Genomic DNA, 20,247 nt, shown 5'->3' on the forward strand with positions numbered 1-20,247 from the left:
CACACCTCTTGATAATTTCTATCCGTTGATATTCTTCAATTCATTTTATCCGACGACCAAAAATTAAAAAAGTGTGTGAGAAGTAAAATGGGGTGTGTGGATATCACACCCCATTCTTATATATTTGAAATACTAATTGACAGATGTGTGATGTTATCGGAAGAAGAGTTTTGGTTTATCATCAAAAGATGTTCTGGTGATCCACGACATGGACTCTACATCACGTCCAAGTACATATTCAATTCCTATAAATAGAAGTGGTTTAGCAACGTAGAAAGACTTCAACTTAACACAAAAATACTTTGCGCAAAATTTCACTCTACGCGAATCGTTTTCATTCTCTGAGAAGCCACTAACTCTCATACCTAATGTTTGAAGTAACATTAGAGACTTGGATAGCTATTAATCCAAATTGAAGGTATTTTTCGGTCGCCTGAATCTATGATTCCAATGCTGTTAATCCAAATCAAAGATGTCATCAGTTGTCACCCTCTCGACAAAATGAGGTGTTACCAGGTTATTTAGTGTACGGCACATTGAAAGATAAACTCAAAGTGAGGAGTTACCGGGTTATTTAGTGTTCGGCACATTGAAAGCTAAACTTTTATTGAACTTCGCAGAACTAGCAAACTTATCTTTAGGTTATAGGACCCAAGGCCGAGAACTGAAGTCAGCAACACATTTGACACCACCACCACATCAATTTTACTCGCCAACTGAGTCATGCATGACATTCACCAGAAGAACGTAGTTAGCTTATTAGTCACCAAGTCGTTTACGCTTTTTTGTTGGTGATCATGAAAATATTAGAAAAATCACATTTTCGTACCACATTTTTTATGGATAATATGAATTTTATTATTCAAACAGTTACTCAGTTACTCAAATCATGAAAACACATTTGTAAACTCATTCTAGTTGAAGTATTCTTTGCCTTTCTAATTGAAGTTTTCTTTTTTGATAAAGAAAACAAAATTCAATGAAGAAACGTATCCTTTGCCTTCTAAACTTATATTCTCCCATTAACAAATGGAAATTTAACTAGAGAGAGTTTTGACATTTTTGTATAGTGGTTGAGATCAATTTTGCATCCATCACTTGCTCATTTGTCATTTTTTAAATAATAGGTTGGTTCTCCTCTGCATACCTTTATGTTTCTTTCACTATTATGATTTGATTTATTTAAACTAAAAAGATTCACTAACAATCTGATCAAGTAATATTGTTTTAAGTTTGTCCGCTTTTTGTAGATGGTGAATTTGATAAATATCTAACTACAGTTTGTTCAATATGTGTCTTAACTCAAATCCCTTTCGATATCGTTGTAATAAAGATACCAAAGAAAAAGGGCTATAATCACTATCTTTACTGTTACAATGGCTTTTATACTCTTTCCAGATCCATTTAAAACCCAGCTGGTTCATAGGCCAACCATAATAGTAAGTATCCAACTCGTGATTAATAGATTCGAATTTGAGACTTCTCACTTATTAATACTAGTAACAAGTTTCCTTAATCTTTGAAACCAAAATTAAAACTATCCAATTTTTGTTTGGATGAAGAAAATAAATTTGGAATTTTGAAAAAAAAATCAGAATTTATAAATTGACGTATATCAATTTCCTTGTTTGGATTCATAAATATAGAAATTTAGAATTTCCGCGTAGAAACTTGGAATTTGGGACTTTCAATTCCTAAGTTTAAATTCAATGTAAATATGTGTCATTTCAGAATTTCCATAAGTGAGAGTTTAAAAATAACAAATTTCCATTTCAAATTACATTGTTCTTTTAGGCAAACCAAACAAGAAAATTTACTTAGATAAAAAAAAAAACAAGAAAATTCACAAATTCTAAAAAATAAAATTCCGTCATTCATGGTGGTACACACTTAATATAAATCAAACTTGAAGAACTAAATAAGGGTTTAACAATCAACAATCAAAATACATGTTTTATAATCATATATAATCTGATGTTGTAGCTAGGTAGCTGCATTGTTGTCATTCTTTCTTCTCTTCGTTGGATTCAACCTTCTTCTCTTCCTTGGCCACTTTGGTTGCCGCCGCCTTCACCCTCGCTTTGCCCTTCTTGGGCTTCATGAAGCAGAAGCAGAGCAGCAAGGACACTGGAACAAGAACTACATAGCTTTTCCTTCACCTAACTATTCTCTGCTCTCAAATTTCCCTCGAAACTTTATGTATAGCAAAAGTACTTGAGCTTTGCCTTGCATTTCTATCTTCTTTCTTATCTAATTATTAAACTTGTGGGGTTTTCAGAAATGAAAAAAACAAAAAAAAAAAAAGAGGAGAAAATACCGTCAGTTTGGATTAACAACACTACTTCAAGTTCGGCTGATTACCTATCCAAGTCTCTACTGACGAGGAATCCTTGATCCTCTCATTGAAAGAGTCATCTCATCAGCCTCTCGGTGAAGTGAGATGCGAAGTGAGGTGTTACTAGATTACTTAGTGTTCGGCACATTGAAAGCTGGACCTTTATTGAACTTCATAGAAACTAGCAACCTTGTCTTTAGGTTCTAGGACCCAAGGCCGAGACGTGTTCCTTTCTCGGCCGTGATCGCTCGGATACAAAAAATCAGCAACGCATTCGACATCACTATTGCTACCACATCAATTCTACTAGCCGACCGAGTTCGGTGGCGAGTTGGCACACCCACATTCAGCAGAAAAACGCACTTCGCACTACATAGGCTTAAGTAGTTTTTAAAGTCAACATAGACATATAAGAAAAATAATTGAAACTCATATGATACCCAAGAGATTGATTAATAAATTTCTCAACTTTCGTAGAGAGAGGAAAAATAAAAGAAGTTCATAAAGCTTTAGTTCATCCTCATTCCATCTCGATAAGGAGAAACACATCTTAAGATTTTACTGTGAAAATAGATATGAAACTGAATGAAACAGTAAACAAATTAAAAAAAGGTTAGGGTTTTATAGAATTTTTGTGTGTAATCTCATGCATAAGATGTTTTGTAGACTGTGGAAAAGAACGAGCCTAATGTATTGATAATCTATTTTAATACAAATATTATGATCCATATGGACTAACCTAGCTAAATGCATATAGTACATATATCCAACAACAAAAATGCTAAAGATGTCCAAACTGATGTATATGCTGCTTAATTAAATGTAGTGTTTCATTGTAAAACCAACACGAGCCTGAGACCATCCTGATTCCTTTGTAACGGTTATACTAACAACGTATTTACCCATCAATAATTACCTATCAACAACATCTACTAAATATGTTATGCATGAGATTACTTATGCCAACGTTGTTGACACTTCAAGCCCCTTAAAAGAAATCTTATATATAGCAACCTAATAGATTTCTTGATCCACAATTTATCTTTTTATTTGTGTAAGCTCAACAAGTCGAGCTCAAACAATGTTTCTCCACTCATCACGAAGATTAAGGCTTCGAAGCATCCAAGACCTCCTACTTATTTTTATTTGAAACAAATAGTGGGCCTGCATTTTTTGAGACTGATCTAACTGCTGATGAATATCATTGTGCATATAATATAGCATGTGCAATTAGCCATGTGTACTAAAGAAAAACGCATAAATGTAATGTACTTGATCTAAGCCACTTTCCGCTCTTGTATCGTAGTCTTGTTTCGTATTCATATGCAGACTATGCCGGTGATCCTAATGATCATAAGTTCACAAAATCTTCATATGCACTTACGATGTCCTGGTTTATGGTGTGGTAATAGCAACGTCATCTCTCTTACCTCCAATCCCCTGTTTTAAGCACCCACGTCGCACTCGACACGTTGAAGTCGACTACCATTACATCTATGAGACGGGCCATATTGCTCCTGATGGACCAGCTCAAGCACAACCGTCCAGCTTGCGAGGGCATGCTAAACGTGTTGAGACTCAATCTCCTCTATTATTTTATCTTAGGGGATAGTATACATGTGTATAACTCTTGTGGTCATTGTTATAAAGATTAATACAATTATGCCTCAGATTTATTGTGGTGAATTTGTATTGAATGGAACAAATATTACATGAATTTCTCTTATTGTAGTCACTTTCCTGCTACTAGGAAATGAACAACCACCTGATGGAAACGTATATGCATCTTAGTTTCTTTTAGCTATAGTTCCAATTCTCAATCTGTAAAACTTGTTCACCAGTAGCACCCAAATTCCGCTCGACTGACTAATTTTTGATAATTTACTTTCGAGAAAACTCCAACATCCAGAGTATTTTTCTCTGCAATAAATAAGTTCTTCAAAATTCCATAAACTAGTCAAATAGGTTGCCTATGTGGTCTATGTTGTTTACTACTTCTATGTGACCTTCAGTTAGGCCAAAACTGCATCTGCATTACGAGGTAAATCCAGTTGAGTCCATTTTGTGCGTAGCGTAACCACCAAAAGTAGGGCGGCTTGGCATGAAAGACCGCAGATTAAACCAATCCACAACCCCTGCACCAGAAGAAATTAAGCATAAAACGTGAACTGAGTTAGATAAACAAAACAAATCAACTACTAGCTAGCTGCTTGCTCCACTTCTGTGTTCAGCTAAAGGTTTTGGTAATCTTAGTATTGAGTGCGCAAATGCCTCAACTTTTTTAGAAACCCAAGGATTTAATCCTATGGGTGTGTAAAATTAAGCTATAAGGTTAATGGTCTCACCTTAGCATATAGTTTCAACTTAAATGCAAGAACACTTGCAATTGTCATGCCAACCAAATAGAATGTTCCCAAGTTTACATATACAGCCAAGTGCTGCCACGCACATCCTCTGGCCACACCTGAAATACAAAAATTCGCTCTCATGGATACTTGAGAAATAGAAGGGAAAGAGAATAAGCTCAAATGCAAAGTAGCAGATTGACAACATCATAATAGAAATGAGAATGATGATTCGAACCTGATAAGACGCCTTGCACAGAATCAGCAATTATTGAAACTGCAAGCAATGGTGTCATGGAAGCAAATAGTTTTATTATTACACTGCTGTCGCTGAAGGAGCCGGCCCATAAATTGTGACCAAATGCCAGAGCCAGATCAACAACGAGAGCGAGAAGTATAGAAAGCTTAAGAGTCACAGCCATTGCATTCTTGGCTTTCTCAGGATTGCCTGCTCCCAATTCATTTGACACCCTTGTGCTAAACACAAAATAAAAGTAATATTGGATTCAATGTGTTGCAGAATCGAAAAACTCGAAGAGATAACTTGGAATTTATTGTTCTACCAACCTTGCAGCAGCACTGAGGCCATATGTAATCATGTATGCAATTGCTTCTGTATTCACACTGAAGATATGATTAGATTAGGAAAAATCTCCTAGAGTCAAGCGAAAAATTATAAGTTTAGAGCTAGCCGAATGCTTACCAGATTGCAATTAGGGAAGTGTTTTGTTCGGCGTTTGGCATCACTCCTGCCATGAACACCAGAATCTCGAAGGCCCAATACTCTAAACTGGAAAGACAAAAAAGTTGAAGACTTGCAAATTAGATCTCATACACTCAGAGAGTAAGAAAAACTGAAGAACACTTACCATACCATTGCTGCAGAGGGTAGAGCAAGTTTCAAGTTGGTGAGGACATAATGAAATGATTCTAATGAAAACCCTTCCCACGTAACCTCAAACTTCTTTGCGCACAAAACGTACGAGGCCAACATTAGCATCGATATCCATATTGAAATCGAAGCTGCCAGCGGAGCTCCCACGTAACCAAGACCTGTCCAATGTACCAGACTATATGCAATTCCAACATGAAGAACCACTGGGATCACCGAGAAGTAGACCAGTGGCATGACAACAGATTGCGTCTGAAGAAATCTCAAAATGTTGTGCAGGAAGCCATATGCAAACAATCCCGGGATAAGAAATTTCATATAAAGCGCTGCATATTTTGAAATTTGAGGGTCTTGATGAATTAAGATAAGTATTGGCTCTGTATAGAACCAGACTACGGGAATGAAATGATGGAAGAGGCTTGTAGATAAATCCCCAGCATTCTATATAACTTTGCGCCGAATCCTTGCCCACACAACGTTTCTAGAGCTCCACTTAATCCAACCTAAACCAAGAAATAATAATAGACAAGAAAACAGTTCAAAGAGAGGCCTGCAATCTATTAATCAGCGCTGTTCTTCGCCTTTCTAAAGTACCAAGAAAAAAAAAAGAGAACGTTTGATTTAGAAAAATTGAAAGACAAAAGCAAGTGAATTGAAAAAGCCATGTAAGTCTCGATATACTACTACGCACTAAGAAATTCGGTTACGAACTTTTAATCAAAAATAAAATTGGGTGATGGTAAACAAACAATAAGCCACGTATAAAACTCCCATTTTATTGCTTATTTATTGTTTTTTCATGTTTCCGCTTATATTCTTTATTAAAAGTTTCTGACCGGTTCTATTTGCGTATTTCTTGATTACTGTTCTATTGGTTTTCCTAACAGTACATACATGGGAGGACATGATATAAGAGAGTGGGAGGGAAAGGATCACCTTACCATGAAAGCGAAGCCGGTGACGGTGGCCCAAGAATTTGCAAGGGTTGCACCGGCAAGCTGAAGCTCACCGAGATGGCCGGCAAACATGACAGAAATCAGAGGGATCATGTAAAAGCAAACGTTGGTCAGAATCATCGGCAACGAAAACAACACCTGGTTTTTTGCCTCCTCTAAGTCCAGCACCTTATTCCACCACCCCTCTTTTCTTCCTTCGTGATTACCTGCGTCCAACAACGGGGTCGTATTGTTGGTGTTTGCTACCATGTCTCTGTTCTCCATTGTTGTCTTGTCCTGCTTTTCTTTTATTCTTCTGCTGTGCAATATCAATATGTCGTCTGTTTCTAATTAAGATATGGCATGTGGTGTGTGGTGTGTGGGAAGAAAGATAGAACATATATAAATAAAAGGGAGTTTAACAAAATACTTCCGGTATTGTTCACTTTTAACGAAAAACCACATTTTTACCTTTAACTGGCACTATTCACTATACCTTTAAAAAGAGTTTTTCGTTAAAAGAGAAGTTTTTTTGGACTTTCACAACCACTCACAGATCGAGTCCAAAAACACCACCATTGTGATCCTCTCATCCTCACGATCACGACCATACCAACCGATTCTCTAATGGTTGAGTTTTGAGTGGTCAACACAGAGCGACTCGGAAGCTCCGACTCGGTCGAGTTGGCGTCGTCGTGATCCCGGCCGAGTTACAAGGTTTTAGGATGTGGGGAAGCTCATACTCAACTCCTCGTGGCCATTAGACTAGTTTTGGAGAAGCGTTGATGTCGAAACAGGCACGTTCAAGGAGTTGAGCTTTTGAGCCATTTTCAAGCCATTTTCAGGCCATTTTCAGGCCATTTCCCGTCCACTTTTGGACTTTTGGAAGGTACAACTTTGTTCTACTCTTCACGAGCTTCATTTCCATATAAATTTCGTGAAAAATGGTTGAGAAATGAGCAAGATATTAAGGTTTGAAATTTTACCCAGAAACCGACGAAGATTTCCAGTTTCCAACGAGTTCAGACGGTGGCGGATGGTCGCGACCGGTGATGACCCACCGGAGAAGATGACGAATATTCCGCCAGACTTGACGGAAACGGCGTCAGGTAACGCCGTTAACGTCCATTAACTGTTCAACAGAATATTTCCGTCAGCTTCTACTGTGCACGTGCCTACGCCTGTGGCCATGGGTTGCGCGGCGTGTGAGGGCGCGTCCAGCCTTCGGCCAGTGAGTGGTTTTTATGTACGGGTTCGTGACTTCGAGTAGAACATTTTCGTATATTCAAACCTTCTGTTTAAGCAAACTATGGGGAGTTATTCCTAGTTTTTGTCTATGTCCTTATTAACTAATTTAATTTAGTTGTTTTGCATATAAGGGGAGACTTACCCCCAGGACAAGCGAGACTAGGGAGCTACGATCCTAAGACATACCAGTGAGTGGGTATTTTCTTTTCATATATATATATATATATATATATATATATATTGTATAGTTTCCACAAATGCTTTTAAGTTGATTTATGCATGTTATGCCACGTTTTACTTACTTTTAAAATAATGCCATGGTGGTTGAGATTTATATTTGATTATGGCATATTCATATGCATTTTACCTGCTCATAAATATTATGCTATTGTGTAATGCCAAGTCATATTACGGGAAACGCAGGTAAGTTCAGGTGAGTTTATTGTGTTGTTTGGAATGATTGAATTGTATGGCATGCTCATATTCATATAGTTCGCTCATCATTGCTACACCGGTGTTAGTGCTCGCCCCGGGCCAGGGTCAGTCCTTCACGTGATGTTCACCTCGCACGCTCGCCTTGGATCCAAGTAGGTGCTAGTCCTGTCGTACATATCACATTAGATGACTCCGACTCGTGTGTTAGCATAGATGGATGAGCAATAGGTGCAGTTGTATAGGTCATATTAGGTGACTCCGAATGCTTGCTAGTATAGATTGTTGAGCACATGATTTTATTCATATTGCCGTTGAGATATTTTATTGTTTTACAGCAAGGGGTTAGTATGTTTAGAAAATAAATGAATTTTATAAACCTTTTATTTTTGTGCACTCACCCTTCTGTTTTTCGCCTCTCCAGGTCCTAGATAACTGACCTACTCTGTGGCGTTCGAGGATTACCCAGTGATTTTGACATATTCCCATTCATATTGTAGGAGCTTATCTCCAATTGTGTATTAAGTACATCTCTAATTCGACTGTTTTACCCTTATGTTATCTATGCACTGAATATTTGTAGTTATGGGTTGTAACCACTACTGTGCACTCGCCTTATTAGTTAATTAAGTTCTAGTTTCGGTTTTAATTTATTCACATCTTTCTTACATCACTTGCACTTTTGGTTACGTCACATTCACGTGACGGCTATCATACCTTGATTCTTGTCGGGGCGTGTCACTCATTCTAATTGAAGTATTCTTTTCGATAAGAAAACAATTCAATACAGAAACGTATCCTTTGCCTTATTAAAACTTATATTCTCCCATTAAAAAAAAGGAAATTTGACTAGAGAGAGTGTTGATATTTTTATATAGTGGTTGAGATCAATTTTGCTTCCATCACTTATTTGTTTGTTATTTCTTTATTATAGGTACTGAATTCTGTTTCTCCTCTGCATACATTTATGTTTCTTTCACTTAATTATGCTTTGATTTATTTAAACAAAAAAACTCACTAACAATCTGATCAAGTAATATTGTTTTAAGTTTGTCCGACTTTAATATGTAGATGGTGAATTTGATACCTAATTACAGTTGGTTCAACATGTGAATTAATGCAAATCCCTCTCGATATCGTTGTAACAAAGATACCAAATAAAGACGGCTTAATCACTATTTTTACTGATACAATGGATTTTATACTCTTTCCAGATCCATTTAAAACCCAGCTGGTTCATAGACCAGCCATAATAGTAGGTATCCAACTCGTCATTAATAGTCTAACATGAGAGCTCTTACTTACGAATTGAGAGAAGAGTACTACTCTCATTAATACTAATGACACGTTTTTAATCTTTAAAACCAAAATTAAAATATCTAATTTCCTAAAGGTATATATAACTCTTTATACTACAGCTGAATTTTCCTTGAATATTCAGTTGTTCATTCTGTCTGGAATACAATTCGATCTCAAACCCAGATAGCAAAAGTACAGAAGATTGTAAGGCAGGGACCGTTTGAATTTGGTTATTATTTTACATCATTGTGGAATCTGCATATTCTGCATTAAACCAAAGAAATAAAAATTTAGTTCATGTACACTGTTATAAGCAAATTATAATCACTCTGAACAATCTTTAGAAACAGATCTGGTGATACATTAATCAGGTTAGATATGGTATCGATGATAGTGATAACCGGGACTTTGATACGGAGCTGGAGCTTCTACTATGATGAATGCGCTAATTATGCGAGTACTTATTGCCTTAAACCTTAAATCTGCAATAATTTGAAAGAAAACATGTATAATTGAAAGCATTAGAGAGTACTACTGGAAATTTGATTTGAAACCCCAGCTCTCAAATATTACAACAAAATGCAGCATTCCCACATTAGAATCGAACCACGAAAATGCATGCACGCTTATTAGCATATCAAACTCGTCATTCATGGTCGTACACACTTAATATAAATCGAACTTGAAGAACTAAAGAAGGGTTTAACAATCAACAATCAAAATACATGTTTGATAAGCATATATAATCTGATGTTGTAGGTAGCTGCATTGTTGTCATTCTTTCTTCTCTTCCTTGGATTCAACCTTCTTCTCTTCTTTTGCTTCAACCTTCTTCTCTTCCTTGGCCACTTCCGTCGCCGCCGCCTTCACCCTCGCTTTGCCCTTCTTCGGCTTCATGAAGCAGAAACAAGAACAGCATGGACACTGGAACAAGAACTTCATAGCTTTTCCTTCACCTAATAATTCTCTGCTCTCAAATTTTCCTCAGAACTTTATGTGTAGCAAAAGTACTTGAGCTTTGCCTTGCATTTCTATCTTCTTTCTTATCTAATTATTAAACCTGTGGGGTTTGCAGAAATTAAAAAAAAATAAAAAAAGGAGAAAATACAACCGTTGGATTCCACTCCAATCACTCTCAAGTAGCAATAAAGGTGATCTCTGCCTAATAATGCCAGCTTCGGAATGGGACTGGGGCTAGGGCTCAGTGGGGCTCGCCAATGGCCATGATCAGCAAATGAAGGTAATTCTTCAAAAAAATGTTAGCAATTTTCTTACACATTTTTATTTTACTTTCTCGAATCTCTTTTTCATCTTGTAATATTGCACGACAATTTGAACCGTCTATTTTTTTATAAAGTTTTTTAAAATACATATACGCAAAAGTTTAACTAAATTCAATAAATAAACAAATTATGTTTCTTACTGCAACACTGAAATTTTGACAACTTTATATGAACAGTTAAGCGATTTCATTTTATTTTGTTGGTTATTTGCATAATTAATCTTTAAAGGGTAGCCTAAAAATCATAACATTTCAAATTATCAAATATCATTGCAGAATAAAAAAACAACCAAAATAGTTAAAAGAAAAAATGCAAGTGAAAAAGTAAGTAACATTCCCCTTCTCTGAAAAGGCTGTCCCTTGTGGGGTCATGATGAACCATGCATACTGAGCAAGAGCAAGTACTCTTGTTTTCTTTTTCACACTCAGGTCTATCAGTGAGCTGGCAAGCACTAAATGCAAACATGTTTTACAACACTAATTATTTGCTAATGTTAATCAACAACTAATGATGTTTGACAAACAAATAATGCAAGCTAGCCTATAGCCATAGAGTTATCGTATTTTGCTCGACAATATCCCCCATTTGGCTCCAGTGCTTCCGGGTAAAAAGTGAGGGAGCCATGTGAGTTCCAACCCACTTGGGGAAAGAACTATTCTCCATTGGTGTTAGAGCATAATGAATCCAAAGCTGGACTACGGGTGCATGAGTGAATGCGGTTAACCACTTCAGTTACAAGTTCCGTGTGATTTGCAACAACAATGTACTGATGGATTTTAACTTCTTTTGCAGGGAGTTTGATCCTTGCCAGATCCCCTCTCTAGGAATCTTAGGGATCAACGAACATGGACCGTTGATTAAAAATCATGCGGTCACAATTTTATTTTATTTTTTTTTCACGCAAAACGATGATGCTTTACTTTTAAAAATATAAAAAACATTTAATTAAGACCACACGATTTTTTATCAACGGTCTGTGTTCGTTGATGGATCCCCAGGAATGGGATCCGGTGAGGATCTAAATCCCTTTTGCAGTACATTGTCTAGTTAAAATAGAGTGCATATTAGTATTACCTATCACTGTTACTTTTACACTTCATAAAAAGTTCAAAACAACTAAAACAAACGAGAAGCAAAATGCAGTAATCCAGGGAATTACATGTGGTTTACGTTTTGATTGGAAAAAGAAGGTACTACTTTTCAATCATTATTAGAAAATTGTAAAACAATCCACAACCACTTTATAGATGATGGCAGTAACGGATCTCTTCCACCAAATTTCATCCAACGGCCAAATATTATCACAACTTTTAAGGGGTCAAAACAGGTGGGACGTTAGATGAAATTTGGAAGGTCCGGATCACTTGATTCGGTGGCCTTGGTGGAAGAGATCCGGAAAGGATCTCTTTCCGCAGTAAGCTATCCTCGAAACGCCACAGGTTCAAAGTTTAGATGAAGGTTTTACTGATTCAGGCGTTTGACGGTAGTCGTATACCCCAATACCTCGTTTTCTTCCAAGGCGACCTGCATCAACGTACTGTACAAGAATGGGGCACGGAGCGTATTTATTGTCCCCAAGGCCAGCATGAAGAACTCTCAGAATAGACAAGCAGATATCCAATCCAATAAAATCTGCAAGCTCAAGAGGACCCATTGGATGATTTGTTCCCAGCTTCATTCCTGCATCAATGTCTTCTTTGGTCGCCACACCTGTGTAAAGTGCATAAAATGCTTCATTTATCATCGGCATTAGGATCCTGTTCACAACAAACCCGGCATAATCTCGAGAGCATATTACGGTCTTGCCAAACCTGCAAAGTCAACAGCCAACAGTTAAAGAGATGGCAGAGGATTTATTTGGGTATATGAGTGGGAAATGTAACTTAGTATAATTGTGAAAGGAATATGCCGGGAAACAAAAGGAAGATTTCATTCATTAAGCAATTCAACATATCCAAGCCCTTAACCTCTCTGCCAAGGCTTTTGTGATATCAAATGTCTCATCTGATGTGTCTGCTCCTCGCACAATCTCAACAAGCTTCATTATAGGAGGAGGATTCATAAAATGCATGCCAATCACCTGCAGATCACAGTGTTAATTTGACACGATCAGATTTCTAACGTCACATATTTTGGTTGATGGTTAATCAACACGAGAAATTAGAAAACAAAGAACTAAAAAGAAAAAAACTTTCACAACTTGTTCTCAGTTCACACATTATTCTCTGAACATATCATAAGCATAATCTCAGAATAAGAAGAAGAAGCATAACCTGGTGTGGTCTGCTAGTTGCTGATGCAAGACGAGTAATGGAGATGGAACTTGTATTAGAAGCCAGTATGGCCGAACGTTTTGCAATCTTATCTAGTTGAAGAAATAACTTTTTCTTCACATCTTCAGATTCCACAATAGCTTCAATAATAATATCTGCCGAACAAAAATTTTCAACATTTGACGTATATTGTAGACGCTCTAAAGCATCTTTTCTTACATCCTGTTAAATGGAAAACAAATGCTTTGTCAAAACATCAATAATTGAACAGGCATAACTTGCATGAATCCACAAACCGGGAGGAAACAAATCGCAACAGGGTACAGAAACCAACGAAACCTTAAACAAGAAGAACATTTATGTTCTCACATTTTATCAATTCTGAGTTTGGAAGGAGATGGGTGTAAACCCTCCAACTCCTATTAGGGAAATAAACTCTAATTTATATAATGGAAACTTTGAATTTCTCCCCCAAAATGGTTCCAATTAGTGGTTTTTACTTTGAACTAGTAGTGTGCCAAGAGCTTTCCAAGCTCAAATGCATAAAGTTGCCATCATCGCCATCTTAGTTTTACCTCAAGGATAAATACTAAGATATCCTTTCCAAATGGCTACGTAGGATGTAGTGTACCATTAAAATATAAGGGTATCTCAAAAGAAAAACCATTCTCGTGGTACGGCCCTCCATTGCGAGTGTATCTGTGTTAACATGTGTATGATTTCCTTTAATTCTAGGGAACTTTAACGAAAAGCACCCGGTATTGTTCACTTTAACAAAAACCATATTTTTACGCTAAAAAGTCAATTCTGGTACTATTCATTTTACCTTTTATTTTGTCCTTATCATTAAAACTCAAAGTTTTCAAATCCTTTTCATTAGTTTTCCTTTAATTCTATACATGTATTGTGAGCAAAATATTGAATGTAACTATAGTTTTTCTTCACCAATATGGCAATAACTCCGTAAGTCTGTCATAAAACTAAAGCTTAAGAGCAGCTTGAAATATTGCTAAGAAGCAGTTCCAAGCATGCATAATCTACTTTGTTAAAGCCCTGAGAAAGTCAGGTAGGGTTTCTACAAAGTTACATAAAACAAAGACTGATTGGCTTGAAGAAGGCACCACCTTCAACCGGTAAACGAGATGAAATTAATGATCAATGAGAAGAAATCACCTATTATAGCATGTTACAAACTTTAAATTCAAGGAACCTCACACCCCACGAACTATTAAATTTAATAACTCAATTAGCTTGCAACTACAGTTAGTTTAATGCATATGATTATCCAGTTAACAAAGTACAAATATCCACATCAACATAAAGAACCAAAAAATTCAATCTTTTTGTTCCATTTTCTTCCCTCTTATCATATTTATTGGTAACCAAATTAGAAAGTAGAGAAAGAGAGAGAGCAACCTGGCTGAGCTGCCCTTTGGAAACTAGGCGCTGGATGGAGCTAGAGATGGACTTGGTGGCTCTTGAGAGAGCCTCCGGGTCGGTGTCAAGGAGCCAAACGTCGAAGCCATACGTGGCGGCTAGTTGGGCTATTCCTGAGCCCATTTGGCCGCTGCCCACCACTCCGATTGTCTTAAATTTCTTGATCTCCGCCATTAACTCAACGCTGAACTCTCTGCAATGTCACTGCGCCCGTACAAATGGGTTCGACAGGACGACTGGATAAGCCTTGCGGTGTCCCTCACGCGCTGGATAAGTGCGTGCTAGTAGTATCTTCATTGTTGGTCTCTTGAGTCCAGTCAGGACAAACTATCAATTGTAAAACGGGTTGTCCAGACGGAACAAAGCCCTAATATCTGGGCTTTGGGCCTTCTTACCTAGTCTTATTTTTTGTGTTTACTTTTCAAATTATGACTAACAAAAATTATTTTTTAAGAAACCTTTGGATAATTATAGTAATTCATCTAAATTAGGATGAAAAAAAAGAGATTCAAACTCAGGTAAAGATAGTGAAACACACTATTTTAGAAAAACTTGAGTGCATATAGTGAAACACACTGTTTTAGCCAAACTTGGATGTAGATGGTGAAACACACAACTTTATGTTTTTCCAACCGGTTTTTTATTTTATTTTATTTTATTTTTTATTTTTTGGTAAAGGGCTTGTAGTAAAAGCTTTAAGGTCATCTCCAATAGAGAGGGTTAAAAATGTAAAGCCAAAAAATTAACTTGATTTGCTGAAAAATTCATTTCCAACCCGATGGCTAGACTATAATTCTATGGAGCCCATAAGACTATTATTTGGTCAAAAGGGCATCATGCTGACCAAATTTAACCCTTCTCTTAGACCTTTTTTGGGGGTTAGCTCCTTAGTTGTAATAAATAATTCTAATTCAACGGCTAGATTTGAAAACATCTAATAGTAGTTTAATTAAATTAACCAATAAATTTAAAGAATAAACTTAAAACTAATAAAAATACATTTTTGTAAGGCTATAATTATGGACGAGATTGTATTTAGTCATTTCGATTGGAAATGACCTAAGAGTACTTATTTATGCCCTTGAGATCCTATGTTCTATTTCTCCTCCCCGGTATAATTTTTATATAATAAAATTAAAAATCTAATTTTTCATATGTGTTTAATGAGAACAAAATTGTGACAGTAATGACTAATGACAAAACTTTTGAGGAACATTTCAGTCAAAGCAAATGGGTTCCAAACTTCAACACATTTCATCCATTTTCATTACCTTATTGCCAGCTTTGAAGGGTATACCATGCATATTCGAAAACCTAATTTCTTCATATGGATATTGACAATCAAACAGCAACAAAGAAGAAGAGTGCGAACGAGAATATCAATTACTCGGTGAGAGGATGTTACTAAGAAGAAGACTTTTTTAAAAACCCTAAACTTTGAAGAAATTCTGAATTCAAATATTATAAACGATAGTGACAATACACAACGCTCAACTTAAAAAATAAGTGGGCACTCAACTCAATTACTCAATCCACTAGCCAAAGGACAGGCAAAAATAAATATTAACAAAAAAGTAGTGCTATTCATACTTTTTTTTTTAATCCTTCGCACTATTAATTTTTGTCCTTAAATCATTTTCATTTCATTCAATTCAAAAGCAAAATATCAAAATGTGTATGAAAAATAAAAACTGGTGTACGGATAGCATCACCTCTTAATAAAAGAAAATATGCATGCAGATTGAAAGTGCGTTAACCTTTTCCATCCCACTACTTGAAAGGCAAATCCCATCAATAAGCTATCATGATGTTTTCTATCGTGGGAAAATGTCATCAATTTAAGGATGAATCCTTGATTTGTGTAAGCCTTTACTTGTGAGTTGCGAGGCTTAATCATCAAGACTTACCAAAAGTTATGAACACATCAACACAAGGAGAAAAGAAATTTGTGAACTGCCAAAATAACATAATAAAATTTTCACCCATGTCAACTTACAACTTTACTAGCTATAGCTTTTACCAACCGTGCCCCAAAAATATTGAAAAAATCTTTGACTTTCATCGACATGTTCGGATAAAGAACGGAGTGGTGATATGAAATTAAATATGGTTGAACGTTAAAAGTCAAATTTTAGTGGTTGAAAGATTTTTTGTCAATTTTTTGACAGAGTTTTTTTTTTCTTCTTTAAATCAGCAGTCAAATTTGGGTTCATTTGGAAGTATTTTAAAAATGACTGAAAATTATTTTGGAAAAAAATATTTTTGGGTCTTAAAAGCACCTGAAGTGCTTTCTTTCTAGAAGAAGCGCCGATTATGCACTTCTTCCAAAAAGTACTTCAAGTGTTTTTTTTCAGAACTCACTTATTTTTTTTACTAAGAATTGGTTCTAAAAATATTTTCACAAAAAACACTTTCATTTATTTTAAAATTACTTTCAAACAAGCATTTCTAAACGAGCCATTCATTAGGCCATCTCCTACCGAAGGCCAGACCAAAGGGCTCGTAGGCCCCACTAGACAAAAAAGAGCCAACCAGCTGGCCCAAACCAGCAAGCCAACCCCGGGCCAAGCCACAGGCTGACATCATGATGACGTCATATTTATTTTACGGTTTTTTTTTTTACAGTTTTTTTTTTGGGCCAAAATTTTCTAAAAAATATTTAATTATGGTTTTAGATTTTTTGGGCCGAGAAAGGTGATTTGGTCCAAGTTTGGGTGTTCATTTTATAAGCATGTTTCCTTGCTCATTCATCTCCCACGCCCGATGTGGGACAATTATAATGGGTGTAGTTGTAGTTCCCTTCATAAGCATGTTCCTTTCATAATTTATTTTAAATATTTAATTATATTACATTTAATTTCTTGTAGTTGTAGTTTCTAAATTTAAATAATAAATTATGTTTGGCCTGATGACCCTTTGGCCTAATGACCCTTTGGCCTGATGACCTTTTGGCCCTTGGTTGAAGACGGTTTTTTGTGACATGGCTAAAACGAGCTCCATAACCCTTTGGCCATCGGTTGGAGATGGTAAGAAATATGGTCCTGCACTATTCATTAAATTATTAATTTCTTGGAGGCCAGAGAGCTAAAACGAACCATCTAACCAGCTTTCGATTGGAGATGACCTTAGTGGTTAGATATTCTTTGTAGTATCTTGTATGATATTTTACATTTCTTTAGTTATATGTTATATATTGCAATCAAAACTTTAACTACTTTAAATATGACCCTACGTCTGTATTAGGTAAAATTTGAATTGCATACTTCAACCCCATGATTGTTTTACAAGAAGAAAACATGTTTTGACATAAGTTGTTATTACCCACCTAACAAAGAAAACAAAGCATGAAGGTGTCATATATAATTGTATTGGTTTTAGTTTTTGGATCAAGTTCTTTTCAACTAAACGCACACCTTTTGATGTATTTGTTGAATTACTCGTGACATGATGTGATTGATAGTACACCTACCTCGCTTACTAATTCATGATAGGATCACAAAACGAAAATTTATTTATCAAATCACACAATTTATATTTTCTTGTTCATTTGAGATTGAGTAATAATCCTTTTGTTTTTAGTTTAAACAAAGAAATTGTTGAATATTATATGAACTTATATATTTCTTTAATTTGTTATATGAATTCAAATTCAAAACAATTTGTTATACTAACTTTTCCAAATTATTAAATTATCATCTTATCTTAACTCTGTTAAATTTTCTATTCAAAATAAGTCATGTGTCTTGCATATAACTTGTATTCAGGGTTATTTCGAACATTTCAACATAAAGAATATCATCCAACTTTACCATAAATTGGAGGGTCACCAGTGACAATATTTTGAGTCATCTTCACTTCAAAACATAGATAAATGAGTACATGTCGTTCCCCTTTTTCAAACGGATAACTCTTAGATCATCGTATACAAGATCAACCATTCTTTTGTATTTTTTTAGAAGCCCTATAATTATTTGTCGAAGAAAACTTATTAGAAGGGAAGTGAGTGTTGAAATGATCAAAATAATCCTGAACACAAGTCTTGTGCAACTTATTTTGGATGGAAAACTTAAAAAAGTTAGGGTGAGATAACAAATTATTGATTTCGAAAAGTTGGTATGACAAATCACTTAAAATTTTAGTTTATATAACGAATTAAAATAGGTATATAACCTCATATGACATTTTTTCAAATTTTTTATACAAGGGTGGAGGAAAGATAGTGTGAGAGATGTAGAAGGAGAAAGTCACAATAAGGATTGTGGATGAATGATAGTTTTTATTTATTTTCCTCCGTCATACTATCTTTCTTTATCCCTCTTACTGTTTTTCATAAATCAATTATTAGAATTCAGGTACTAAATTTTCTTCTGAACGTAACATTTTGTTGATGTATATGCTCTCGAATTTGCTCATATGTAGTGCATGAATGTATTGACATGAATCGAAAATTTAAACTCCTCAAAGCTAAATAAAAAATCAGATGGCAAAACCAAACAAAACCCAAACAAAGAATTTGGGTTTTAATTTCTTTAAAAATAAATTTGTAAAAATGGTAAGTAGAAAAATAAAACATGTGTTGGGTAATTTCACGTGGAAGGTTGAGTAGTTGACCCGAAAATCCGGTGGCCCAGGCAAAAACTTGACATATTTCCGGATCACGGCTAATCCGTTAAACCTAAACCCGTGACGTCCGCCTAGCGCCGCTCCATCCACCGCCTCCCATCAAATCTCCTCCGATCTAATCACTTTGACTGTCCACTCTCACCGCTCTCATCCACCACCCTCAACTACAACGCGTGTTTACCACGCAGCACAATCCTCCCACACCTTGTCACAGACAAAACTAACGAAAGTGCTTCCAACGCAAGTCAAGCGAGCGTGAAACTGAGAGTAGGGATCCTCGTTAGACCGCACCCAAACATTGCCCAACCTCACCAAACCGGGCCCCACCACGAAACAAAGAGGGAAAGAAAGAGACAGATGTTGGTATCGGGGTATTGACAAAGAGTGTGACTTCAGCAAACTCCGAAAACATCCAAGAAAAATTTGGCCATGAGAACAAAAAAAAGTCAGCTCTTTGAGAAATGAGTCCCCCGTTTCAAATCTAAAATATGCGATTTTTTATGATATTTTGACACAGTCACGTAGCGTTACTTATTTTCAATACAAAAGTTTTAGAAGAAATTATCTATGTTGTACATGTTTATTATGATATACGAAATAATATAGTAGAGACAATACTTAGATATCACTAGTGAATATTCTATGTACTCATTTTCTGATTTGGCTCAAACAGGAAATGTCAAGTGTTCTTTGTTTTGTTAAGTTCAAGAAAATCTAATTACATGTTTATTTTCTTAAAATCATAAAACATGTGTTACAATATCATCGGGTAAAATTAAAAGGTGAATACTCACTATTGAGTACCTAAGTATTATCCATATATTACGTGTATAATATTGATATACTATTTTATGTAATAAGTGATATATACAATCAACTTTTAATAAAATAAAGTCGTTAATTAACATGACATACACACATTGCTTTTTGCATTAAACGATGCACAAATGTAATACAAAAATGTAAAATATTACATTTAAGAGAGTCCACTTAGCCCCAGTTTGGGGTTGAGGTGATTTTAAAAAAAGCTCCTATGAAAAAAAGCTAGGAGTGTTTTTGGTGTTTGGTAAACTTAAAAAAAATGGCTTATTTTGGAAGCTGCTGTGAGAATAAGCTGAAATCAAAGGAAAAAGCTGAAGCTGCAA

At 35.7% G+C, this 20,247-nt stretch overlaps 1 protein-coding gene, 1 long non-coding RNA gene and 1 pseudogene across 3 annotated transcripts; 1 reads left to right on the plus strand and 2 right to left on the minus strand.

The window, feature by feature from the left end:
* Positions 1–4,007: 4,007 nt before the first annotated feature.
* LOC103448706 (protein DETOXIFICATION 19-like) lies at positions 4,008–6,934 on the minus strand (annotated as a pseudogene). Its single transcript, XR_011573586.1, has 7 exons — positions 6,514–6,934; positions 5,550–6,075; positions 5,384–5,470; positions 5,248–5,304; positions 4,919–5,157; positions 4,681–4,799; positions 4,008–4,470 (listed from the first exon to the last, which is right to left on the minus strand). The product of XR_011573586.1 is annotated as a protein DETOXIFICATION 19-like (transcript).
* A 695-nt stretch (positions 6,935–7,629) lies between these two features.
* Positions 7,630–8,836, plus strand: LOC139189719 (uncharacterized). The gene is made up of 3 exons (XR_011573587.1): positions 7,630–7,753; positions 7,887–7,943; positions 8,612–8,836. It is a non-coding gene; the product is annotated as an uncharacterized lncRNA (long non-coding RNA).
* Positions 8,837–11,886: 3,050 nt separating this feature from the next.
* LOC103413299 (uncharacterized) lies at positions 11,887–14,978 on the minus strand. The gene is made up of 4 exons (XM_008351775.4): positions 14,459–14,978; positions 13,043–13,264; positions 12,737–12,849; positions 11,887–12,580 (listed from the first exon to the last, which is right to left on the minus strand). Exons 1-4 carry the CDS (start codon positions 14,651–14,653, stop codon positions 12,211–12,213), a joined length of 900 nt encoding a protein of 299 aa, XP_008349997.1. The 5' UTR covers positions 14,654–14,978; the 3' UTR covers positions 11,887–12,210.
* Positions 14,979–20,247: the final 5,269 nt, after the last annotated feature.

This window comes from Malus domestica, chromosome 11 (genome assembly GCF_042453785.1).
Source record: "Malus domestica chromosome 11, GDT2T_hap1".
Lineage (NCBI taxonomy): Eukaryota > Viridiplantae > Streptophyta > Magnoliopsida > Rosales > Rosaceae > Malus > Malus domestica.